At 44.3% G+C, this 27,832-nt stretch overlaps 1 protein-coding gene across 1 annotated transcript in view; it reads right to left on the bottom strand.

Annotated features, from left to right (window-relative positions):
• The window catches only part of LOC142365722 (NAD-dependent malic enzyme, mitochondrial-like), a 62,001-nt gene that overhangs the window by 30,478 nt on the left and 3,691 nt on the right, over positions 1-27,832 (bottom strand). Inside the window, 9 exon segments of the mRNA XM_075446813.1 lie at positions 680-777; positions 887-996; positions 1,337-1,440; positions 1,960-2,121; positions 10,252-10,327; positions 11,708-11,857; positions 13,646-13,685; positions 13,688-13,772; positions 24,397-24,526. Of these exon segments, the coding sequence (XP_075302928.1) occupies positions 680-777; positions 887-996; positions 1,337-1,440; positions 1,960-2,121; positions 10,252-10,327; positions 11,708-11,857; positions 13,646-13,685; positions 13,688-13,772; positions 24,397-24,504 (933 nt within the window). The 5' untranslated portion in view covers positions 24,505-24,526.

Genomic DNA, 27,832 nt, shown 5'->3' with positions numbered 1-27,832 from the left:
GCCTTGTAAGCAGAGGGCAAAAAGTGGGTGCCAGCAGTGCTTCCCTCCACATCCCTTCTCTTGGCTCACTGCACGTGCTGCTAACTCTGGCAGGAGAAATAAGGTAGAGGGAAGTGCAGAGCAGGGCTCAGGCAACAACACAACATTAGCCAATTATTGCAATCAGGACCTTCCCCAGCTGGAGAAATTTTCAGCTAATTAAGTTATTTTGTCAGCACCATAGAAGCAATTTTGCTGATATATCAAGCAGCATGGTGCTGGTCCTGACCCTGCTGGCCCAGCAGCTTACTAGTATCAGCTGCAAACAGCCATTGATATAATCTGCTAAGGAAACCACTGTGTACTACTTTCCAATGCTATAGAAATTAACATATGTTCTTCCCCCCTGTCTTTCTAAATCATAATTTTACAGCACATTCCCCCTGAACTATGCACCAGTCCCTGATGCTTTTTTTAAGTCCATGTAAGAAAGTGAAAAACTTGAGTCCCTGCAAATGTTGAACACCTTTCAGATAATCATCTTTAAGCAGGCAGTCTCTTCTGTTCACGTATTTCAGCTGGCCTTATATAAAAAGTCCTGCAATGGCACTCAGAGAGTGTATATCTCCACAAGCCCTACAGAACCAGAAAAATATACAGTTAAATCTCTTGTTGCTCTAGAGCCCTTAAGAGAACCCACCTCTCCTGCTCCAAGGAACAGCACTTTCTGCTCTATAAGTGGTTTACCAGTGGCTTTCTGTGCTGCCAGCAGTCCTGCCAAAGCCACCGAAGCTGTCCCTGTAAAAGCAGTACAAATCTGAAGTGAGCTAAACAGATCTACATGGTGGATTATGGTTTTAGGCAAAATTTCTGTATATACATTAAGGAACGTAAACAAAGGATATACCTTGAATGTCGTCATTGAAGGTACAATATTTCTCTCTGTATTTTCTTAAAAAGCCAAAAGCGTTGTGGTTTCCGAAGTCTTCAAATTGGATAAGTGTGTTCTGGCCATACCTACAGAACATGGCAAATATTCCTATCACCAGACAAATAAAGAAATGCAATTGTTTTACAACAAATCCTGCACGTAATCAATTATCTTTAGAAAGATGTCCTCAGGCCTTTCACTGCTTAAAACAGTTCCATCTCCGTTCTGTGCATATTTAACAGATAACTACAAGCAGCATGTTCCAGGTCACAGAGGAAATCACTACAGAGCCAGAAATACAGCCATGTCTCTTGCCTTCTAGTCCTATCCTTACTCCGTAGATGACTGTTTCAAGGACAGCATGTAACGGGGTTTTTTTGGCAGCAGTCTTGGCCATACTTCCATGCAGAGTATTCAGTGTCATACCTGTCTGTAATGGCTTCCATAAATTCATCAGTTAGGTCATCATAGACCTGTGAGCGATCCCTTTTTTGGTACAGGCCCATGTAAAATGGATCTTTTAGGAGTGTCTGAAAAAGAATAAATCAAAGACAGCAGCAGGATGAATCACTTCCTCAATATACACTTTCCAGAGTTCACAGTAACGCATTTCACACCAAAGAGACTGCATTGATATAGCCACTGTAACTACCTCCAGTCTATATCAATGTTCAGTAATTTCAGCTGGCACTTGAGGTTGGTGATGGCTGCTTTTAAAATGGAACAAATCAATACTGCGAACAATAAACCGCTTTAATAAATCTGACTCACATTTCCAGCTTCTTAAAGTCAGGTCAACCTGACCATCTATTTTACAGTGTTCCAGCAATCAAACTACTTCCAAACATACCATTTCACTGACAAATTAACTGGCCTTTTTCAATCACTTATCTGTAACTGTCTAGTGAATTCCAAATCACCCTTACATAAAATATTTGGTTTAATCTTAAAGTGCTCAAATTAAAATCTTCTTTTCTAATACTAAACACTCCTACATAAATAATTTGCATAGGGATAACTTATTGCAGGCAAAGTTCAGTCAAACTCACTGTATTATCAGTTCCAACGTCGATGCACACAGGCAAGCATTTATCTGGATGTATTCCTGCACAGGCTGTATACAAACACAGTTTTCCTACTGGAATTCCCATGCCATACACACCAAGGTCTCCAAGATCCAATATTCTTTCTCCATCAGTGACGACAACAGCCTGAAAACAAAAGCAGGTGAAATGAGGTACAATTACTGACATTGATAACGTTTAGAGCAACACCAGCTGTGTTTTTTCCAGGCAAATACTCAGGTTACATTTGTACAGTCAAAGGAAGAAGAGATTACAAGGAATTTTACTTCAAGCACTAATGCTTAATGTTAGAATCTGCTATGCTCCTTTTCTTTTGCTGAAAGCCACTGCCCACATCTCTGAAAGCTAAGCGGGAAGGATCCAAGCCACTGTGTGGAACAGCAGCTCATAACTTGGGTCTATGATTTCCACTTGTAAATCCAGACATCAAGAAGATCAGGCAAGTATCATTCACCTCATCTCCCTTTGTTGTTCTTGACCCAACTGGGTCATACAGGTTTTAATGGCAAAATTTGGGCCTCCCAACTACCACTTCTGCGTCCTAATTTGAGGACAAGATCGCCTCTCCTACTACTGTGTAACACAATAAGTAAGACCCAGAGGTGCATCCCCCAAAAAGCAGAATAATGAATAAAATAAACATTTTGGTTGTTGGGAATTGGCTAAAGGAAAGGGGCCGCGACTCCATTGAACCTTTGTACGAGCAGAGCCTAGGGAGCTTAGCATGACTAGGCCGTGGGTGCCCGGCAAGGACACAGTGTCCTTGCCGCATCTGGAAATCCCCGGCAGCACGTAAACAGGATGTTAGAAGAGGAAGCTAGCTGTAGCTGTAACCATAAGATAACTGCAAGTAGGAGGACTATGTAAATGTAACCCTTAGAGCTATATCCAATCACTGCTTGACTAGTAGGCATAATTAATATTAACAGCATAAAAGGAGAGCTATCTGGACAATAAAGGGATTCAGTGCCTTATCACTCATATTGAGTTGTCTGCCTGTTTTCCTCCGTCGCTCGCAAGTGGCGCCCGAACAGGGACCTGAATGGAGCCTTGAGAAGGAGTGACAGATGCGGAGAAGCACCGATTAGCAGCTGTCGGGGGGCCGAGGTCGCAAAGACGTAGCCGGACTATCGCCGCGATCACTTAGAGGAGTGTCTGGACCATCCAAAAGGGGTTCGCCGTCCACAGGGCTACTGGAAACGCTGCAAGCCTCGGGGATCCCAACTTAAGTAAGGACAAATTCAAAATGGAAATCGAGGTAGCCCTACAATTATTGCAGCGCTTTTTAGAAAAGCGGAATGTAGATTGTATCAAACAATTAAGTGGGTTAGTGACGTTCGGGAGAGTGCAGGGATTTTTTAAGGAACCGGACTCGCTATTTACTTTGGAAGAATGGAGAAAGTTTGGAGTTAAGTTATGGGATTTGGTAGCAGAGGATGGACGGTTTCCCTGCAGGAGTCCCTCAGTCTGCGGTGAGCAGCTAGACGGGGGGGGCATGGGAACAACGGCTGGGAGGGTGCTGCCTGGGTGCGAACGCGCAGGGCAGACACGGACAGCCGACTCCCAGGAATTTTCGAGCCACACTGGGGCTGCCTGGCGCAGCTAAATTTGAACGTGGAGGCAGGGAAACCTGCAGTCCAGGAAAAGCAGTACGCGCGGCGAGACCCACTGGCACAGGGGTTTCCACCCCCACCGCCAGAGTGACCACCACCGCCACCGTGCTGCGGAGAGGGATTCGCTGAGGTGCCACCGCCCGCAGATCGGCCGGGCGCCGCCGCTGCCCCTTCCGATCGTCCCACGGCCCAAATCTTGTACCGCGGTATCCCCCACTTCCTCAAAAAAAAAAAAAAAAAAAAAAAAAAAGTGTGGCCAGAGTCATTCAGAAAAGTCCTTTTGTTGCAAATGTACCACCTGAAGCAAGCCGTGAGCAGGGGCTGGGTCTGTTCCCCCCCCCCCCCCCGGCTCGCTGGAGGATGGGACAGTCACCTAGAAAGGAGTGAAAGCTCCATCAAAAAATTTTTACAGTGAAGTTTGAAAGAACAAAGTCTTGCAGTTTAAAATCCCTGAGAAAATCATTACTTGGAAATCAGTGCATACAGCTTTAAATGCTCTAAAACTTACAGAGACTATCTTACAAGCAGCTGCTCCTCCTCCACTGTTATCTCAAAAGCAAGGACAGAGCAGCAGTCTGTTGAAATTTAACCCTACATACGACGAAATTCCTACCGAACATGAGAAGTGCGGGAAGTAAATCTGCCAAAACCTGACGATCCTTTGAATCCAGAGAAATGGGAAGTGGGGTGTAAAAATCCGGCATCCCAAAAGTGCACAACAGGGTCTCTCGACAGCAATTGGCGTACCCGACCTGAGATCAAAACGAGGTGAATTCCAACATAAAACTGCACAGTCCCTCAGACGCTGTACAGCCGCTGCGCCAGCAGTCACCGCATCGAACGGGTCAGCAAACCTTACACCTGGTGGGGCACATGGCTCCCCCTGGGCAACTGGCAGCATGGTTCCCCCCCCCCCCCCCTCCCTCGATCCGAGCGCGCCAGCCCGTTCCAGCCAGCCCAGAAGCGGCGCGGTGAGAACCATCTTTCTGACATTCAAGGACTTGCTTACAAAAAAATGTATACAATTCAATTACTGCAGTAGAATTCCTTGTGAACAAACACCTGGACTTTATTATCTTTCCAAGGTTCAGATGGTCTATCTAGATGTTATTCACTCTGTTGAAAGGTGAAAATATTGACATTATGACTGAAGAGTTGTCCCCTCTATTTACTTTGTCAAAAAGGACTCAGATTTATTATTTTCCCGAAGATCAATGCCAAAAGCAAAAACTGTTTTACAAAAGATTTCAGATAGAATTGCAATTGCCTTTACCTTCAGAATTAATGTCAAATTGCTAACAAATTTGTATATCATTTATGAAGGTTTTGTTTTACACCCTTACCCTCTTACATTCCCTCTCTCAATTTCATTGCAGCCAAAACACCGATGTGTTTCTGTTCCTATTAAAGGAGCACGAACAGTGTTTCGGAAACAAACAAATTCATCAGATTAGCAATCATCTATTTTAGTCGTTGAAGGATCCACACAAATTTTTAAGCTATCAGCGGCCTTGCATGTCTTTGAATTGTTTTCGACTGAACCACTCAATGTTGTCACAGATGCTGCATGTTGTGAATATTGTTCAATGCATTGCAGATGCAATGATAAGAGAAGTCAATAACAAACAATTTTTTTTCCTTGCTATTGAAATTAGAAAATCATGTACGTGTATATTTTATAATGCATATAGTTACATACTACTCTACCAAAACCAATAACTGAAGAAAAAGTTGTAGCAGATCAATTGACAATGGCAGCAGTACTGCCACACAGTTTCAAGCAAGCCCGATTATCTCATGACTTCTTTCATCAAAATGCCTCTTCCTTGCATAAACAATTTGCTTTGCCCCAGGGGCAAGCCACAGAAAATGTTCATGCATGCCCTGACTGTCAATGTATTACACCCGTACCATCGTGTGCAGGAGTGAACCCTCGTGGTTTACGAGCTGATGAGTTGTGGCAAAGTGATGTTACACATATATCAACATTTGGTCGACTGCGTTGTGTACATGTTAATGTGGATACTTTCTCAGGATTTCTGGTAGCCATGGCACATACGGGAGAAAAGGAACGTTTCACGGACAATTTCTGTTTTCCTACAGGACTGGAGTATACAACATGTTACAGGTATACAACATTCTTCTACTGCACAAGCCCTTGTCGAAAGTGTCCACGGGACCCTCAAAGCTATGCTAAATAAACAAAAAAGGGGGAATCCTATGGGCAGTGTAACCCCACAGGAACAGTTAATGTACTTAATTTTTAAAATCGTTCTGATGATCAATTATTTACAACAGCAGCTGACCGTCAATTCGGGATGGTCCCTCCATTTGTGGTTCGACCAAAAGTATGGTATAAAGAATTTGGGGAATCGCAATGGACAAGTCCTGTAGAACTAATAACGTGGGGAAGAGGGTATGCGTGTGTTCTTCTTTCAACAGGCCCTCGATGGTTACCGGCAAAATATGTGAAGCTATATCATGAGCTGAAAGAACGTAACGCAGAATCCGATGCCAGAGGTGACCACGCTCACTCTCAGGGAGCAACCTCTGACATGGAAGCAGAAGAGATCCACTCTGGATGATCCTATTACACAGGGAACACTGAAAAAATTACAGCAAACGCAAGTACTCTGATGACTGCAGTGGGTGCACCACCCACACCAATTAATACATTCCTTGCATATTTGGCAATTATCTCCCACAACAGCTTTTGTATAACGAAGCAATCTTGGAGGACACGGTATACGTGATTTTAGAACTGCGTCTGCACAAGAGCAAAGGTCAACTAGCAGACACCGTGAGGAAGAGTATAAACCTTCACCTGAGGGCTCCTGACAACTGCCCAGAGGTGCCAATATGCATGTACAAAAGACATTAATATCTATAAAAAAAAAAAAAAGAGGGAGAAATGGAGAATGATAATTACTTTCCAGAAATGTAATGATTATGTATGTTAACATGGCATAAATATCTAGTAAGAGTGTCTTTTCGGTACACACATTTGAGTAGAACTATTCCCTGTGCGTTCAGTACTGCAGTAAAGAATGCCTGCTTTCTAGAACTCCAACATTAAGTTTTAGGAAGTTAATTATTTTGCTGCTTTCTAGTAATAGATTTTGGGTACCCAGGTAGGACGCTGCTCTTGAACTTCAATGGTCCGAGGGATTGCAGGACCTCCAGCCGGCACCGAGGGATTCTCGGGGAGAACCTCTGATCACTGGACCAAAAAGTTCTGAGCGTGAACCATTAATAAGGCAAAGGCATTCTTCCAGTGTTGTTTCTTGTTGCCTATTTGTTAGTCATAGTAAAAGCTTCACAGCATTGAGCTATATCCCTGACGAGAAGGGAAAGCGTCCTTTCTGATCCAAAATTGAAAAGAGAGTACTCTTCCTGAAACTGAGGCTTGGGAATTTGTCTGTTAAATGTTGAATATTATTGTAAGTCCTGTCTTTGCAATATTTGGATTTATACTGAAAACTTGGTGTGCCTGTGTGTGTGTGTGGTCGCGACCATGAACGTGTGATTTTATGTTGCAGTGCTTGTATTTCTGTGATCTGATGGATTTATTTGGTTTCTGTAATCTAACGGATTTGTCTGGACTAAGTAACTGTTTTGTGTCTCTGATTTGGTACGTTCTGCAGGTATTGACTATTTCTGGTTTTTGACTTTGGACTGTTGTGTTTGGACTCTGATTTATCAAGACTTCGGAAGCATTTGATGCAGCAGGGAATAGATGTGGTGATGTTAATTTATGGAATAGGTGGGAAATAATCTTTGCTTCTATATTTGCCCCAGGAGCAGCTGCGGCAAAAGCTAATACCAAGATTAATAAACCTGCATGCTGGGCTGAGAAAGAGGCCAATCAAACCAGCTTGATTTTGGGGGAGTTAGCTGACTCATTATTTAATGCTCAACATGCTGTATTGCAGAACCGCATGGCTATTGATTTTTTGCTTTTAGCGCATGGTCATGGGTGTGAAGATTTTGAGGGTATGTGCTGTATGGACCTACAGGATAACTCTAGTGCCATTCACAGGCAAATCCAGCAATTAATGGACCACTCAAAGAAGATAAAACAGGATACTGGACTGTTTGGGTTGGAAGGTCTAACAAATATGCTTAACCTTGGGGGGTGGGTTGGCAGCCTATTACAAAGCTTAATTATGTTGCTAATAATAGTAATGGTAGTGTTGCTATGTCTTTCATGTATATTTTCGTGTATTAAGAAACTGTTTATGCAAGCAGCTCAACAGGCTATGCTCGTACAAAAAGAAAAAGGGGGAATTTTTGAATTTCTGAATGAGGCGGGTGTCCTGGTGACGGAGGATGCGGAGAAGGCAGAGCTACTGAATGCCTTCTTTGCTTCAGTCTTCAGTGCTAAGACTGGCCCTCAGGAATCCCAGGCCCCGGAGGTAAGACAAGAAGCCTACAAAGAGGACGACTTTCCCTTGGTCGAGGAGGACTGTGTGAGGGATCGCTTAAGCAGTCTGGATGTCCACAAATCCATGGGCCCCGATGGAATGCACCCACGAGTGCTGAGGGAGCTGGCGGATGTCATTGCTGAGCCACTCTCCATCATCTTTGAGAGGTCCTGGAGGACAGGAGAGGTGCCCGAGGACTGGAGAAAGGCCAATGTCACTCCAATCTTCAAAAAGGGCAAGAAGGAGGACCCAGGGAACTACAGGCCGGTCAGCCTCACCTCCATCCCGGGAAAGGTGATGGAGCAGCTTATCTCAGAGGCCATCATCAAGCAAGTGGAAGAAAAGAAGGTTATCAGGAGTAGTCAGCATGGATTCACCAAGGGGAAATCATGCCTGACCAATCTGATAGCTTTCTACGATGACATGACTGGCTGGGTAGACGAAGGGAGAGCCGTGGATGTTATCTACCTTGACTTCAGCAAGGCTTTCGACACAGTCTCCCATGATATCCTCCTGGGGAAGCTGAGGAAGTGTGGGCTGGATGAGTGGTCGGTGAAGTGGATAGAGAACTGGCTGAATGGCAGAACTCAGAGGGTTGTCATCAGCGGCGCTGAGTCTAGTTGGAGGCTGGTGACAAGTGGTGTCCCTCAGGGGTCAGTACTGGGCCCAGTCTTGTTTAACTTCTTCATCAACGACCTGGATGAAGAGTTAGAATGTACCCTCAGCAAGTTTGCTGACGACACCAAACTGGGAGGTGTGGTAGATACACCAGAAGGCTGTGCTGCCATTCAGCGTGACCTGGATAGGCTGGAAAGCTGGGCAGAGAGGAACCTGATGAGGTTCAGCAAGGGCAAGTGCAGGGTCCTGCACCTGGGAAGGAACAACCTCATGCACCAGTACAGGCTTGGGGTGGACCTGCTGGAGAGCAGCTCTGTGGAGAGGGACCTGGGTGTCCTGGTGGACGACAGGTTAACCATGAGCCAGCAGTGTGCCCTGGCTGCCAAGAAAGCCAATGGGATCCTGGGGTGCATCAAGAAGAGTGTGGCCAGCAGGACAAGGGAGGTTCTCCTTCCCCTCTACACTGCCCTGGTGAGGCCTCATCTGGAGTACTGTGTCCAGTTCTGGGCTCCCCAGTTCAAGAAGGATGAAGAGCTACTGGAGAGAGTCCAGCGGAGGGCTACAAGGATGGTGAGGGGACTGGAGCATCTCCACTACGAGGAGAGGTTGAGGGAACTGGGCTTGTTCAGCCTGAAGAAGAGAAGGCTGCGAGGGGACCTTATAAATGCCTACAAATATCTGAAGGGTGGGTGTCAGGAGGATGGGGCCAAGCTCTTTTCAGTGGTGCCCAGTGACAGGACAAGGGGCAATGGGCACAAACCGAAGCAGAGGAAGTTCCGTCTGAACATGAGGAGGAACTTCTTCTCTCTGAGGGTGACGGAGCACTGGAACAGGCTGCCCAGGGAGGTTGTGGAGTCTCCTTCTCTGGAGATATTCAAGACCCGCCTGGACAAGATCCTGTGCAGCCTACTGTAGGTGACCCTGCTTCGGCAGGGGGGTTGGACTAGATGACCCACAGAGGTCCCTTCCAACCCCTACTATTCTGTGATTCTGTGAATTGTTGGGAATTGGCTAAAGGAAAGGGGCTGCGACTCCATTGAACCTTTGTACGAGCAGAGCCTAGGGAGCTTAGCATGACTAGGCCGTGGGTGCCCGGCAAGGACACAGTGTCCTTGCCGCATCTGGAAATCCCCGGCAGCACGTAAACAGGATGTTAGAAGAGGAAGCTAGCTGTAGCTGTAACCATAAGATAACTGCAAGTAGGAGGACTATGTAAATGTAACCCTTAGAGCTATATCCAATCACTGCTTGACTAGTAGGCATAATTAATATTAACAGCATAAAAGGAGAGCTATCTGGACAATAAAGGGATTCAGTGCCTTATCACTCATATTGAGTTGTCTGCCTGTTTTCCTCCGTCGCTCGCATTTGGTAAGTCTAGTTCTCATCATCACTGTTTACTCAAACCACAAACCTCGTATTTAGGATAAACCACTGCTCTTCAAGACATGCCTTATCTTCATTAGCTCTATTTTGCCATCATCGTCAAACAGCCAAGGATGCATTATTTACTATTTAGATTTCCATGAAATACTAAGAAATCTTAAGCTCGAATGAGATTAAACAACAACTAGAAAAAAAAAACTGTACAGTGGCAGTACCTTAACGTCATTCTCTGGCCAGTTGTTCACAATTGACCTGATATGGCCTCTGTCCGAGATAGAAATAAATAACCCTCTGAAAAAAAACCAAAAACAAGGCAGATATATTTTATAGGTAACAATTCAAAATTTCACCTGGCTTTGTAAAACTAAATGCCAAAGAGTACAATTTTCTTAAAACTGAAAGCATTGCAATCGCTGACATAAACTACTCAAAGGACAATTTCTAATGCATAAGTCTATTCGGCTACTTTGACACTCTAAAATAAGAACACAGAGAAAATGCTTTTCATGACGCTACCTGGATTTCACACTACTATGGATATTCACCTTTAATACTCCTCTAGGGCAAAACACCTCTGGTGCTAGCATCAGACACGACAGGATCTACGTTCCCCTGTAAGGACACGAGAAGGGAACGTGATCCGAAGCCTGGCTTTACCTTAGTGAATCTCCATTCACGACATTACATGAGGTGAGGGGAGGGAAAAGAAAGGAAAGAGAAAGACAGGGACTGAGCACGCTGTCTTCTCCAAGACCAGCGTTCTCACTGCTGACTGCTCCTCCATGGGAACACGGGAGGGGAGGCAAAGGAGCCGAGGGGAAGAGCAGAAATGCCCGTATTACTTCTTCTCAGGCAAGCCCTCGGTGGTTACGAGAAAAGGGGGCTTGAAAGGCTCAGCAAAGGGGGTAAAAGGTAAGTTACCAACACTTGGGAAGTGCTTGATCTGGGAAAGAAAAGGGCACATCCCAAGTTCCTACCCATGCTGCTGCTTACTGCACGGACAACTACTAGAGGGGCAGGGTTTTCAAACTGGTCTGTAATATGTAGAAAGAAGGAGAGGAGGAAAGGAAGTATGTGAGAACTAGGAGCACATCTTTCACATCCCCTGCTCCAGATCAGGAGCAAAATCATGAGTTCCTTACTGTCTTTATCACAGCAGTTGCACTACGCAGCCGAGTCCTCACAGCAGCAAGGGATCGGCCCTTCCTCCGCACAGCACCAAAGCCCTCCAGCGAGAGAAGGCTCTAGAAATAGATTTTGAATTGCAGTGAGAGCGTCATGGAAACGAGCTGAAATTACTGCCAGTCTGAACTGGGACTATCTCCACTCAACAGACTCTGCTGAGCTATCCTCAGTCAAGCCTCTCCCTGCTTTGCCAACATCTCTCCTCGCACGCTGCTCCTGCACCCAAGACGTCACGCCGTGCTGCTCTGCAGAGCATCGCCAGCATCTCTCCAGCACTGGGACCCTTTGCCACCAGCAGGAACGTGTCAGTCACGGCTTTGATGGAGCTGGCACCGTGGTTTGCCTGAGCTTCCTCCAGCAAACCCGTGGGTGTGCGTGCACTCGCTGAATTCAATTGGAAACGAAATAAAACATTTCCAAACCTAAGGCAAGTATACAGAGAGAATGATAATAAAAGTAGCAGCGATACATATCTATTATTCTTACTTTGGTCTCCTGAAGATGTGTCCATACTGGGAGCAGGCAAGGCCTACTGTTGGTGTGTATACAATTGGCATTAACCCCTCAATATCATCTTGTAATACCCTGTAGAATAATTTTTCATTTCTCTCTTGGATTTCCATTATGTAGATATACCTGAAATCAAGCAAAAGAAAAAAAAAACCAAACAAAAAACCACTTGCAGTTTCACATTTATGCTTATTTAAAACAAGAAAAATGTCAAAGAAAAACAAAAACTTGCTTCATATTATTTCTTCACGAAATTCCTACTTCCTCTCAGGCTGGGCTTTGAGCACTAAACAAAAGTTGGAAAAGAGAGAGTAGCAGTACTAAAAAGCTGAAATAAAAACACTGGAAAAGACATACCATGCATGCTAATAAGTTAATGAGCAAATATGCACTGTGATAAAAGATAACCCATTAATTTATTACAGGATGCAGCTGGGAGTCTCATTATTGTTACAAAAAAATATAAGTGAAAGAATTTTTCATCCAAAAAAAGCAAGGTCCTGACAGCAAGGTCTTGTTAATCCTAACATTAACACAGCTGTAAAACAAATTAACTCCAAACGAAAAGCTCATTTTGAAGGACTTAGCTTGAAAACAAAAGAGTTTTGATGTGGTCCAGTGAGCCTCAAACCATTCCAGTGCTCCTCCCGCCTGCGTATTTTCACATGCAGATATACATAGGCTTATATGAAAACAGTAACAGGATGCTAAAAACATGCCATTCTAAAAAAAAAAACCAAACGAAATCCTTCACACTTTTTGACCAAACCAGTGGGTTAAACAAAAGATTGCTATAAAAAAAATTTATGTATTATGAGACTCAAAATTCTAACCCTGTAGGCCAATGGGGTCCTGGGGTGCATTAAGAAGAGTGTGGCCAGTAGGTCGAGGGAGGTTCTCCTCCCCCTCTACTCTGCCCTAGTGAGGCCCCATCTAGAGTACTGTGTCCAGTTCTGGGCTCCCCACTTCAAGAAAGATGAGGAGCTACTGGAGAGAGTCCAGCGGAGGGCTACAAGGATGGTGAGGGGACTGGAGCATCTCTCCTACGAGGAAAGGCTGAGGGAGCTGGGCTTGCTCAGCCTGAAGAAGAGAAGGCTGAGAGGGGACCTTAGAAATGCTTATAAATATCTGAAGGGTGGGTGTCAGGAGGATGGGGCCAGACTCTTCTCAGTAGTGCCCAGTGACAGGACAAGGGGCAACAGGCACAAACTGAAGCAGAGGAAGTTCCATCTGAACACGAGGAAGAACTTCTTCCCTCTGAGGGTGATGGAGCCCTGGAACAGGCTGCCCAGGGAGGTTGTGGAGTCTCCTTCTCTGGAGATATTCACGACCTGCCTGGACGCGGTCCTGTGCAGCCTGCTCTGGGTGACCCTGCTTTGGCAGGGGGGTTGGACTGGGTGACCCACAGAGGTCCCTGCCAACCCCTACCATTCTGTGACTCTATGAATTCCTTTCTAGCAGTAAGGACTGTATATGATAAACACTGGTTTTCACACCTAATTATCAAACCCTCAGTTTACCTTTATTCTCACATATTTGTCTCTCCTGTGCTAGCTGCCCCTCTTCCCCCTCAATTGTTCTGGGCTCTAGCAATCCTGCCAGCCAAATCTTACATCTTACAGAAATACATATTACATATTACAGCAAGGTTTGCAGCTTTGTTACTGGCTAATTTGTGCACGTTCTTTTTTGTTACCTTATCACTACAGAATATAAGCAAAAAGCTCCCCAACCTCATTTAGCCACATGATGAATGCGGAATTGATGAAAGTTTTCTGTGCAAAAGTGAAAATAACCTCCAACAACTGAAAAGCCCAGCAGAGGCATAGAAACCTTGTTTGGTTATCCCCATGCAATATCTTACAGCAATTTCCATTTACTTGCATGACAAAACAAGGCCAGAGGAGTGCTTACTTTTCCAAGGGGTTGGTCATTTTTGCCAAATTCTTATGAACGCTTGGATGTCTTGTGTCTCTATTTTAGGAGGTAAGAGTCCTTGCAAGCCAAGCATCTGTCGTTCATGTAATGTAAAGGCCATACCCTGAAAACAAAGAGAGGTGAGAAACAATTAGCAGTTCTTTCTCTAGCATTTCTATTTATCACATCTTTTTATTTGCCATTTCAGACTATCCACTGCATCCTTTTCTCAGGGCAGGTGCCACAGCAGGCAGGGTTTGGACATATTTGCCTCTGCCGGGGTTCTCCTCATCCTTTGTGGGTATCCCTTTTGACCACAGCTTTTCCACATCTCTCAGACCTCATGCCCTTTGCCAGATTTCATCTTTCTCTGTGAAACTGGAAAACAACTAAGAGATCCCACTGAAGACAGGCTAAGGTTTAAAAGTAAAATAACTGCTGCTTTTCAAATTGTTTCATAGGAACACCAGTCACCCAGTCTGGTCCCTCCAATCACAGACATTTAGCCCACAGAAGTTTATCTGAATTGCTCCATTTGCTGCTTTTTTTCTACATACTTTCGGTAATCCAGCCAGATCCTGAAGTTACTGAATTGCCCTAAGGCTTCCATTGAGATCACAATTCAACCCAAATCCTTCACTTTTACTTAGGGCTAGAACTTAACTCATCTTCAGCTGTAGTGGTCTACTACCAAAAAACCTCCTTTGTAAACAAATTAAGTTTCAGAAGAGTTAAACCACAAAAATATCCCAGCACTTCCATTCTTCTCTGCTTCAAGGTGGATGAAGAGTCTGATTTATTACTATTTAAATACCAACCTGAATTATTTGAAGCCAGATTCACTAAAACACCTAACAGCCTGCTGTGAGCTACCGGCTAGTGTAGACAGACAGGCATCTTCACCGGGCAGTTAACCCCTAAGTGTAACTCTGCAAAACGTTAACTGATCCGAGCCCGGATTCACAGCCAACCCGGCTCAAAGCGCTGACCCCATTTCCGATGACAACTAACCCCGCTTGAAGTTTGCCACTTCCAAAAGCGCAAGGATAAATTTCCCTGAGTTCAGTTCATCCAGCTGGGTCAGTGCAGCGAATGAGTAAATCAGTATTTGTGAACGCAGGAGCTGCAAACCCAGGGAAGCCTTTGCTGTGCCAAGGCTGCGCGCCCATCCGTGAGCAAAAGCAGAATCTGGAAGGGAAAGGTCTGCTACTTGCAATGTTTCGAAAGAGACGGAAACAAGAACACCAGCTCTGCTCACCAACAACCCTTCCTTTGTTTACTACAGCAGCTAGATTAAAAAACAAGAGCACATTTTCTCAAATGTCCCCACGCTGAAATCAGATTCTTATTGCCAAGTTAAAAAAAAAAGGTTTAAAAAAGCTAAGGTTTGTTTTATGCTTTGCAATTACACTCCAAATTCTTCCTGTAATCAGAAAAGTCACAAGAAAAAAAAAGAGTATTTTCCCACTTTTAGAATAAAAGACGATTCTGTGAAATTCAGATTAGAATGTATAGGCTTTCACAGGTATTTGTAGAAAGCATGCCCATTAACAAAAAAAATCTCTAATTCAGAATCTACACTTAGTGTAATTCAGCACACTTGAATGGTTTATAATCAATATAACTACCCCTTAGGAAAAAATGTAATTACAAATAATATTTTTACACACTTTTTCTCTTTGCTTAATCACATTTAATATCAGATGTGTTGACTACCTTGATTTAAGCAAGGCCACCTGCTTTTCTGTACTAATTCTATACTATGTTCTAAGTTCTAAAGTAATGAAATATTTGAAGAGCTAGAAAGCAAGAAAAAAAACTGAACCAAAAAAACTTCAGCGTTTTGCAAAAAACACTTGCAAATACTTTCTTGCAAAAAACCTGTAAGCATTTAACCCTAAACTAGACCAATGCTTTCTATTTCTGACAACCTTCCATGTAATAAATTTGACATTAAATACTGAGCTCCATTTATCCTTTTTTCTACTATCTGTGAGTCATTCGCAAACCATCGTTTTCTTTCCTCCTGTAATCATTCTGCTCAAGTGTTTTTCCAATCTTGCCTGTAAATAAATTTCAGATGAGGGCTTATTCCTGAACTTTTTACCTTTGCTGCCAGTCTTTTGCTGGGTGTAACAGTCACTTTAGCCACGTGGTAATTTTTTTCTGAAAACCAATTTGAATAATCCAAAACTTCCCCCTGAGAACACAACCATGTCAGCAGCGCTGGCTTGAGAAAAAAGAAAAAAGACGAGGAACACACACTGAACGCCGTATTTTTTTCCTGTATTGCAAAGGATCTACTTTCGTTTCACTTCTGCATACTTCACAAGAAATACTGAAAAATTCTCTGGGAATGTAAACGCCACTTCCAAAGTCGCATGGAAGCGAACCACGCAAACACAACATCTCCGCTATCTTCCCCATATCCTTAACCACCTCCTAAATTTGTGACCATCAGCAGTTTATGCCTTTTTAAAGCAATCGTTTCTCAAGACAAACTGTAATTGGAGCTCAAATGATTTAGAATACAAAGCTAAGTACAGCTGGTGAACATCTGGAATATTTTGACTGTTACTTTAGGCACTACAAAAACAAAAATGATGCCAAAAGATTTACGATATTAATTAAAAAAAAAAGTCTCTTTCCAGAAGATTTATAAACACTGGGCAGTAAAGCCACTACTGTCACTAGTTTAAGGCATGTCAAAGGCCAGAATCCCTTCCAGCGGTACTATACTGGCTACACTGACATTTTACTCTGAACTAGCTGAAATATCTCACTAGCAAAACCTACATCCTCCCCACCAGAATCTCTCAGGTCCTTTAAAAATGAAATCTAATTTCTAATTCCCACTATTATCGTGACACTGGGACATGGCGTTTCCTTAACCTTCCTGTACAGTGAAACCAGTGACCTTAAACTATCTGGGTCCTTAATAATATCAAAGCCCAGAGCAGCTACCCACCTTTATTCAGTTTATTCACATTTTTTCCAGTCTACAGGCAACCTGGTTTTTCAGTGTATCTGGAATTACAATAACAGTAAACACAGTGAAGTCTTTTAGTGGTACTAAGTATTTCCAGCTGTTCATTTAAGTGACAACTAGATCTTACCACATTAAAAGATGCTTTAATTTTTGCCCAGGCCTAACTCAGGAACCTGAATGCCATCAGCCTCCGTACAGAAATTTAATCCTTGTTCGAACTAGAACAGAACAAACTCAGTCCAGAGCAGTACTATAAAAAACCCAGAGCCCTTCCAACACTTGCTGTATTCCCATTCCTTGTATTGGCCCATGACCACCAGCTGCCTCTTTCTTCGGATTTGGGATTGCAGCTTGTTCCCCATGCAGCACCTCACAGGACACAGGTTTCCCTTCAACTACCGTGCCTAGCAGCTGCAGTATTACAAATTCCCCAGCTTTTCCCCTCATTTTATAAACCCCAGTACAGTTTGGCAGAACCAGCGATCAGCTCCCAGTGAATGAGGAGGCACTCAGCAATTCACAGGCAGCTAAGATCCCAGCATCTACTTCAGGGCCAAATTCCCTCCGGTTTCCACTGGGATTAAATGCCTAAATATTGCAATGACTTGGGCTCAAGTCACAGGGATCCCTTTTTGGTTTCCTTTGACCCACAGTGCTAGGTGTCCTTTCTCTGAGTGTTATCCCCTGACTTTCACTTAGATGAGTTTCCTTAATCCTCTTTACAGCTCAGGAAAAGCAGGTGTCCTTTCTAAGCTAGCACAGACGAAGCAGGGAGCGTATCTAGGAGAAAACCCAGCACACTTCAGAGACCACCAAGGAATTCATTAATACGCACAGAAAAATTTATTGTAACAAAACCAACGTGCTGCCGTGGGGAAAAAAAAAAAAAAGAAAAGAGAAGTAAAATGAAGTGTTGACAGCTTTTTTAGTTAAGACAAGCTCACACTGAATCACCACGTACTGGGCCTTTAATCCACAAACTATCTGGCGCCAGGACCTCACTTCAGCCCTAACAACTGGGCTCTGCTACACAAAGCCAGTGCTGCTATAAATACCGGCATATAAAAACTCTAGTTGCCTGCTTTGCATGAAGGTGAACAGGAGACCTGAATCCTGCGAGCGTGCTTTTTATAGCACTGCTGAGTAAGTAACACTGAGAGGTTTCTAAGCGGAGAAGTGCTAGTGATGATAGCTTTTTCCCCACCTGCAAGGTCTTGCAGGCATATACAGAGGAGGGGATACTTTTACCTGATACCTTACTCTACAGCATTCTGAAAACCAGCACAGTTCCTAATAAATAACCCATTCAAAGCCCCCGATAAAGATGTAAATGCGGAATATATCCGAACATGTCACTCTTTGGAAAATGAGAGTTAGCAGACCTCCCAGGGAAGATGTAATCAAATGGTTGTCACAGAACTTCTAATCATTATAACATACTCTCAGCACTACACCGTAGGCTTTGAAGTAGCATCATAAGCATGTTTAAAATACAGTAGATTTTATATGGGCTTGTGGGCTGCTTCTTCTCTTAACTCTGCTTCCTTTTGCTAAATCACAAAGTTCACTATGGCACAGCATGTCTCCACTGCAAATTAATAAAGTTCACTCATATGAATCAAAGGTGTATTTGCTATCTCAACCACAGATTCAAAGTTTCTCTGTGTTTATGAGAACAGTGCAGAATATGGAAATCTCCTTTGACTTCTTTCCTCCTTCACGTTTTAAACTCAATTTTGTATCTTTAATCTTCCAGAAACAGCATAGTTTATATACTGGAGGGTACAGCTGACACAGCACAGCGATTTACTCCCTGCTGAACTGTGAAATGACCCAGGCCTTCCCCAGGTTATTAAGCCTTTAAAGTCCTTAGTTTCTCTGCAGGCAAAGATGCCATCAGTTCTTGAACCACCTCTGTATGTGTGGAACCAGATGTAAATCACTTTGACTGCTGAACCACGCTTAGCTAACCCGCAGTAGCTCTCATTTACTACGATGTGGCTTCAACTAAAAGCATCCCTCTGCAGGAAATGGGAAAAAGTCAGAAACAGAAAGCTTTCACACACCAGCAAGCAAGTCATCCAGCCTCGCTAAGGTTTGTTTCCAAGCACCAACGGTTATGGTAAAGCTGTACATCGCAAATCATGAGCATGATGATTGAAATGCTTCATCTACACCATACAGCATCACTGAACGCCTCAGAGACGTTTCATTAAGCTGCTGTGCTTCTAACTGAACAGACGCCATCGCTTTTGTTCTCCTTTAATGGCATTAATCCAACAACAACAACAACAAAAGAAACCACAAAACTTCAAAAACACTACAGCTTCCTTCTTTTCTCCCCCCACTGCCCCAGCAGCTCACGAGTCCTGAGCAGAATAGCTGATCTAAGTTAAACGAGGTGCAATACAATCTACCACCTTTGGCACTTATAGCACCTCTCCGGATAGACGATAAAAGCTGGTTACAGATTAAACAGTTCCATCTTTCCGCATTTAATTCCCTTTAAAAGCATGCAGACCTCAAGGAAGCTGATAAAAGCTGCACAAGCTGCAGATGCACGGCCGCGCAACCCCCATCCAACAATCCCTCCATCTCCAAACCGGTTGGGCAAGACATAAAACTTGTGGTGGGACTTTTGGGGTGGATGTGTGCACGCAAGGAAACTAGCGGTTTCTATCAGTTTCCTGCCTTCTAGGATCTTCCTTCACGACTGAGCAGAAACTGCTGGTAGTATTTCAAGCACTGCATTTCTTAGCGACATGAGAATTACCATCCGCAGTACATCTCCACACCTTGTTTGTCCTGGTTCTCCCCAGGAAGGCAGACAGGCATTGCATATTCCACACCCTGGCTGGCCAACTCAACTGACAGAGTCTAAGAAGTATTAAAATAAAAGAAATCCAATATGTCAAAAACCAGCATGCTGAGAAAGGGCAGTGGAAGGGGAAGGGAACATCTGCTTTTCAATCTTGGCTTTAGAATTAGCCGGATGGAAAGAATTGCAGTCAGCGGCTCAATGTCCAAGTGGAGCCCCGTGAGGAGTGGTGTTCCTTGGGGGTCAGTGCTGGGAGCGGTGCTGTTTAACATCTTTGCCGGCGACATGGACAGTGGGATCGCATGCACACTCAGCAAGTTTGCTGATAGCACCAAGCTGTGTGGTGTGGTCACCACACTGGAGGGAAGGGATGCCACCCAAAGGGACCTGGACAGGCTTGAGAGGTGGGCCCATGCGAACCTCATGAGGTTCAACAAGGCCAAGTGCAAGGTCCTGCACATGGGCCGGGGCAATCCCAAGCACAAATCCAGGCTGGGGGATGAAGGGATGGAGAAAAGCACTGAGGAGAAGGACTTGGGGGTGCTGGTTGATAAGAAGGTCAACATGACCCGCCAATGTGCGCTGGCAGCCCAGAAGGCCAACTGTGCCCTGGGCTGCATCCTCAGCAGCGTGGGCAGCAGGGTGAGGGAGGGGGTTCTGCCCCTCTGCTCCGCTCTGCTGAGACCCCACCTGGAGTCCTGCGTCCAGCTCTGGAGCCCTCAGCACAGGACAGACCTGGAGCTGTTGGAGCGGGGCCAGAGGAGGCCCCAGCCATGATCCGAGGGCTGGAACCCCTCTGCTGGGAGAGCTGGGGCTGTTCAGCCTGGGGAAGAGAAGGCTCTGGGGAGACCTTAGAGCAGCCTGTCAGTGCCTGAAGGGGCCTGCGAGAGAGCTGTAGAGGGACTTTTTACAAGGGCCTGTAGGGACAGGAGAAGGGGTAATGGTGTTAGACTGAAAGAGGGGAGATATAGATTAGATATAAGGAAGAAATTCTTCACTCTGAGGGTGGTGAGGCCCTGGCCCAGGTTGCCCAGAGAAGCTGTGGCTGCCCCCTCCCTGGCAGTGTTCAAGGCCAGGTTGGACAGAGCTCAGAGCACCCTGGGCTGGTGGAAGGGGTCCCTGCTGATGGCAGGGGCATTGGGACCAGGTGATATTTAAGGTCCCTTCCAACTCAAACCATTTTGTGATTCTATGATCTTCAAGTTCATACAAACTTTCTTCACATTCTCTTGTTCTATCCTACTTATTTTGTCCAGCTAGCTTTAACTTTGTGTTGGGGTTTTTTTGTTTGTTTGTTTTTTATCCTGAATTGGAAACACACTGTTTGGATAATTGCCAGAAGTTAGTGAGGTCACCTACATACTTGTTAAGAGAACTGGTTCTTTAAACGAAGGTAATCTATCAGAATTTCTGCAAGTATTCAGTAAGGCACAGATGAAAATAAATTGGGCTGAAAAACCTGGCAATGAATACAGATGAAACTGTGATTAATGGTCTGGCTAAATACAAGCTATGAGAAGATGACCACCCATGCGGAAGGTAGACACTGGGACAGTTCCTCAAGAACTGGTCTGGGATTAAATCGCCACTTGTGACACCGTTGGTGAATTCCTTTTTAAAATTCATCATGTATTCCCACACACGTGTCCAGGCACACACACATACAAATATGTGCGCATGCATGTGTGTGTTTAATGCAACGTCCTGAAGATATCTGCCAAAGCTAAACACTTGGGAGGCATTGTCAGTACAGGAGAACAATATTAAAGAATGAAATAACCAAACAACATTGAGGAACAGAGCAATAGAATAAGGGGTAATGGAGCCAACTGTACAAAATACACTCATGCACTTAGAGACTAACAAGAAGAATTGATGCCACAAGGTGGAAAAATCACCAATTAAAATACAGAAAGCGTCACAGATTATCGAGTCACAAATTTCCTGCAAGCACTAAGAAACTAAGCATACGAACAATGTTACAGGTCACGTTTTTCCAGTGAAGATAAAGACATACTGATGCCACTCTACATGGCAGAACGCACACTGCCAAGGTCAAGGTTCATCTACTCAAGCATCGTCTGTTCTGCATTGGAAGAAGAAATCCTGGCCCTTGAATGAGAATCTGAAGCATTACCACAATATAAATAACAATTTAATTGCCAGTACTAAACAAATGAGACTGTCCTAGCAGCATTCTAAGCGCCCAACAAGCTTAAAATTCTGCCTTGGCATCACAGGGATCTCCAGCAGAATAAACGCTCCTGAAGCGAACTAACTGTAATTTGAATCCCTGTCACCGAGCAGAAATCAAACATCACGGAAGACCGTAAATATACATGAATGCCAGCAATGCAGTTACAGTATGTTCTGCAATTGTTTGGCTGCAGCAGCAAGGGCATTACTGATATAGCTCATGACCTTTGCTGCGCCGCCCTGACAATAAACGCTTGAAAGCCGGCCTTCAGACATACAAACCCAAGCCAGCTGACGTAGGTGTAGTACGTATCTGCAAAAGACAGGGAAGGATGGGAAAGAAAAAAAAAGGCAAGAGAAAAACCTACTCCGACGGCAAAAGAACAGGAGCAGATTAACTCGCGCAAGGGGAAGGGGTGTTTCTCTGATAGCGATGCTGCCATCTCTCGCTTCTTATTTTAGGGTCCACATACATTTGAGGAGACCAAACGTTCTGTAGAGTTAATAGGGGCTGTCAAAGCTAAACATCAGCAACTAAAACACGAGTCATAAAATGACGACCTCAACAAGCTGCCAGCAATAGATAAAGCCCTTTATCTGTGCCTGTATGTATATGATACATATGTGCACGTGAGACACTATGGGCAAGAAAAGCACAAAGGGTAAAGTACTTCCCACATTTAGTGAATCATTAATTTCTCTGCTGAATTTCCAAAATACACTTCTATACAGAGACTGCATCCAGTATCGAGCAGTATCACTTAACTAGCTTACAGATCCATTCAAACAGGTGTCAGCCTTAATGACGGACTGGTATAACAGTGCTCAGCAAATGTAGAAAGTTTATTTTCTCTCTAAATCATTTCTTGGAGACCTTAAAAAGCAAAAAAAAAAAAAATCAACTGCTATTAATAAGTGGCTCTCTGTTCTTCCCTCCTCAAAAAAAAACAAAACAAACCCAAACCAAAACCTGCATTGTTCTCAGCCCACCAGAGAATTCCAGGCTTTAAAAAAAAATAAATTACAAAGATATTGCCACTAGGAAAACAGTAAGAGATGACCTATTGTTTTTGTTTCTGAATCCTGTTGCATAATCAGTACTTCAAAAAAGCTTACAGGGCTTGAAATAATTTCCACTGGCAAGCCAAAGTGTTTATAGTTCAGGAAAGTCTCAAGATAATCTGATCATGACAAATCACACCAATCTATTCTTTTCTCCTTCCCCAACATGGTAATCCCAATTTTATTCTTGCAGTCACACTGTCTCTAACTTCCACAACTCTCTACATGTGCAACCAGCATTCCTGCAGTATCAAGGCATCTCACACTACACTACACCGTGCAAGAAATGGTAAGAAACACGACTACAGGTCTGCAGCGAGGCTTCTTCCTTTCTTTTCAGGACACTCAGGAATCGCTTTCGCCAAAAGAAACATGAGTAATTCCCCCTGTAGTTATGGGCAGGACACAAGGAGACACAGCTTGCAGTTCCTAGCTTGATATCCTCCCCAGGTATTTCGAGCCCACTGGCTAACTTCTAATTCTGACAAAAAGAGAGGGACAAAGAAAAGAGAAGGGAAAAAGAAAAGATTTTGCTGTGCAGAGGAAAGAGCTAGCCTAGCCCTGCTGCCGAGAGAAAGGCTGGGGGGTTATGTGTCTGGCTTGCCAGCAGGCCAGTTCACAGCAACACGTGCTTCTTTGTGTCTAAGCAAAGGGTACACGGACAGGAGCTAAGAATACAGCGAGAGAGAAGGAGTCAGGTCCCCGGGCAGAAAAGGAAGGGAAGGAAATTTACAGTGAAGGGGAAATGTAAGGCATTACAGGAGGGGGGAAAAATAAAATCAAAGAATGAGGAAGAGGAGAAAAGCCAGACATTAAAAAGATAGGATAAAATTTTGGAAGTCCAGCATCCGCAGCTCCATTGCTCATGAAATACCCTGTCAGAGGCAGCTAGATTTGTCACCTTTCTTGGCCATTTTAGACATCCTGGATGAGCTACCAAAAGCCCTCATCTCATTTCTTACTAGTTTTAGTTTACACATTAATTGTTGCAATATTCCCAAAGGCTACTACTACTCCAGGGAATAAGAGAGATTGAGGATAGGGTTGTGCAAACAGGAAAATTTTTGTGAAGGGGAAAAAAAAGCTACTTTCTCAGGAGAAGTTCCTCCCGATGCATGGTGTTAACATTATGCTCTACCTCCCAGTTAGCTCTACACAAAGCTTATTTTTAGATGCTCTCTGTCCGACTCTGCACGGGGATGTTTCTTACCGATATTGCTCAGTCCCAATTTACAGTCTTGCAGGAAAAAGCCACAACTAGGACAAAGAGGCCAAGATTTTCTATCACTAGCAAGGCTGAATTCAGAATTGACTTTCGCAAACTATGAAATAAGACTCTTCATCTGCTAAAGCTTTACTTCAACTCAACCAACCCAAAAAACTACGCCAGTAATCAGCAAGAATCAGCGACCCTTCATTTGGCACAAGGAAGCAGCAGCACTGATGGTGTAAAGCTTGGCAAGCCAGGGGAAGTGCAGGTGGACAGAAGCAGAAGGTGTCATTGGAAGTCCTCATACTGTCGGCGTCCAGGCAGTAAACTTCAAACGGTCACTGACTCCATCTTCTGCACCCTTTTTTGGCTGTGGCCCAGTACACCTCCTGGAGGTGGTTTAACCATGGACCAAGGTCCGTTGGACGATTACTGGATAAAGATAAGATATTTGATAATCGCACACTACCAACCTTGTTTGTCCGTGGGTTTAACATCAGGGGCTTCCCTTTTTCTTTCATATGTGCGCTGCGACATGCCATCGTACAGGGAGCGGCGGCTACTCTTAATCGGGAGAACATTTTTTTACTTTTTATACTGCACCTGGGAAAAGGAAAAGAAAATCATTCAGATACAGAGGGAGTGGAACTAACGTTCATATTTGAAGGCCATCTGTTGTAAAAGAAATAGGTACATGCTAGATAAGACACTTGGCTCTAACACCGTGATAATAACCCAAAATTGCCTTGTGGCAGCCAGCAGGAAGAAAAAGGAGGAAGGCTCTATGACAACAAGAGTCCATAAATGAGTGGAGAGAACATCCCGGGATACCAACGTGAGCTAGCATTATGCCGTGGGCTGCAGTCAGCCAGCATTCACTAGGTACAAACCCAGAGCAGAACTGCCATTAGCAAATATTAACCTTCTGCAGTGACCCGTGCAACTGGCACCAGTGCAAATACCAGTGAGGACAGAATGACTTGGGCTAGTGCAGCAAGAAAATTTAAGCTGAGTTTCTCCAACAGCTTTCTGACAATGAAATCTTGTGGCCTGGGCAAGAGAAAGGAAAGAAACTATGTCTATTAGCATATTAAAACCAGGTTAGGACAAAATGTAGACGTGAAAATGGTCAAAAATTCACTGAACTCTGGATTCGACGCTTAGATTTTTTAAATTCCAAACCTAAAAAAAGGTTTTTTTCAGAGAGAATATATCCTTTTCAATAAAGGATATGTTTCCCTAATAAAATAAAAAATTTGTCAGTACCACTCAAAATCTTAGTTCTTAATCTCACCCGGTGACAACCACTCCCAAAGCCATTTCATACAACTATTAATTGCAAACTCTTTGGAGAAAAAATTATTATGTATTACATTTTTTATATACATGTACACAAGCATTTATATGCTCGTATAATGCAATACCAGCAAGGTGTACTGGCCTCATCTCTAAACATTATTTCGCCAACACAGGGAGACAACAGCAATCACAGCAAGACCTTACACAGGACCACGGCCTGTATGCAGATGTAGACAGCTTAGATGCAATGTCGTGCAGAACCCTGACGTGGGGAGAGGAAAAAAACCTGATCCCTTTAGCACTAGGCCTATACAATCCGTGGGGGTAGGCAGAGAGCCCGGGTCAGTGTGGCAGGGAACCCTTCTCCCCCTCCGTCACAGCCGGTGGTCCATCATCCCCCGACCCAGCTATACGTTCACATCTGAGATGCACGCAAGGAGAGTAAAGCAGGTATGAGACGTTTTTAAGGAATGAAATGATGCATGGCTTGGATTTTTAATTTCTTCCAGATGGAAGCCAAAATTAGATTAAGGAACAAAACTTCATTATCTTAAATATAGCCTGAATACTTTAGAAGACCTTTCTATAATCAGACTTACACATAAACAACTTTCAAGAAGGCAGACTGATCTTCCAAGTTACAATCTGAGGATTTTCTTCAAAATCTTTCCAAGCATTAAAAGAACATGCAAACATTTCATCTTTTTCATCGTCAGTTATATCCAAGTTTCTCTTCTACCCGTTATAAAGCGTAGAGGGAAGCAGCACTGACATTCAGCAGGATCCCTTTCTCTCCTCCTTTATTTGTTTGTTTAGGCCTTGCAATTGAAAAAAGTCCCACTCAAACCCCATGTGTTTAGTTGTTTTGTGGTAAAGAACATAAATTTACTGTGTGGAGACAGGAGGAATGGAAGCCTTGCCAGCGCTACAAACAAATGTTGCTTTTAACACCATAATTCCTCCCCAAACCAGCTCGCGGTGGACTAAACACAGTCGGTCTGCCAGAACCCAGGGCAGCTGAAAATCAGGATCAGAGAAGCAAAATCAAATTTGCGCTGCAAAGCAGGCAGTCTTTTGGAATGGCAAATTCAGTCTTCACTGTTTCTAATACCGATTGCTCACTTGGCATCGTTACACAACTGCGAGTCCACCTCCTGATGCACGTGAGGCTAAAAGCGAGCGGTGATTCCAGGGTCACAGCAGACCTCAGCCCGCATCCCATCAACCTGGCATCATCACAGCTTCAATCTGTCGTGAGCAAACACCTCAAACATGGAATTAAAAACCAGGCCAAACACCACACCTTATCTTACTCCAATTAAATTTCAATTACTTTGTTGCTATTAATGAGCACTTAAGAACCAAACAAGATTTTGGCCGAGATTTCTCCTAACTTGATCAATTAACTTAATCAATTAGAGAGAGAGAGAGAGAGAGAGAGAGAGAGAGACTGCAATCAGGTCTCCCCGCAGCCTTCTCTTCTCCAGGCTGAACAAGCCCAGCTCTCTCAGCCTGTCCTCATAGGAGAGGTGCTCCAGCCCTCAAATCATTGTTGTAGCCCTCCTTTGGACCCGCTCCAACAGTTCCATGTCCTTCTTGTGCTGAGGGCTCCAGAGCTGAACGCAGTACTCCAGGTGAGGTCTCACCAGAGCAGAGTAGAGGGGCAGAATCACCTCTCTCGACCTGCTGGCCACGCTTCTCTTGATGCAGCCCAGGACACGGTTGGCCCTCTGGGCTGCCAGCGCACATTGTCGGCTCATGTCCAGCCTTTCGTCTATCAGTACCCCCAAGTCCCTCCCAGCAGGGCTGCTCTCGATCCTTTCATCCCCCAGCCTCTATTGATAGCGGGGATTACCCCGACCCAGGTGTAGGACCTTGCACTTGGCCTTGTTGAACCTCATGAGGTTCACACAGGCCCACCTCTCCAGCTTGTCCAGGTCCCTCTGGATGGCATCCCGTCCTTCTAGTGTCTCAACTGTACCACTCAGCTTGGTGTCATCTGCAAACTTGCTGAGGGTACACTCGATGTCGCTGTCCATGTCATTGATTCATTAAGGTTGGAAAAGACCTAATTCATTAAGGTTGGAAAAGACCTCTAAGATCACCAAATCCAACCGTCAGACCATCACTGCCATGCCTGCTAAACCATGTCCCCAAGTGCCATATCATTTTGAACACCTCCATGACTCACCTACCTTCTCCTCCCGGCTCTGCTGGCCACCAACCTGGCAAGAACAAGCCACCCATCTGCCCAGGTCCTTCTGCTTTAGAAGTCCTAATTCCTCATCAAGAAAACATGCACAGGACAATCCAGTAACCCTAAGGATTAATCTCGATTCAGCAGCTGAATTACAGCAAGCTGCATGGACAGGTCTGGAAGAAAGGTCCCCAAACCGATACCTGGTTTCAAGGAGATGAACGGGTTGGGTCCTGCTGCTTTGTGGGAAGGTTTTTAAACTATTTATGATGGGTTTTGTAGAAGAGAAGGCAGGCTTGAGATGGTGGTACTTTAACCATAAGAAAAAGGAGAGATGATTTTGACAGTAGAGGCGGATAGAGAACAGGGCAGAATGTCAACTGAGGGAAAGATGAGGAGGGGGGAGGTTGCAG

Source organism: Opisthocomus hoazin, chromosome W (assembly GCF_030867145.1).
Source record: "Opisthocomus hoazin isolate bOpiHoa1 chromosome W, bOpiHoa1.hap1, whole genome shotgun sequence".
NCBI lineage: Eukaryota > Metazoa > Chordata > Aves > Opisthocomiformes > Opisthocomidae > Opisthocomus > Opisthocomus hoazin.
Note: the sequence above shows the minus strand (reverse complement) of the source record. Positions and strands in the feature narration are given on the sequence as shown.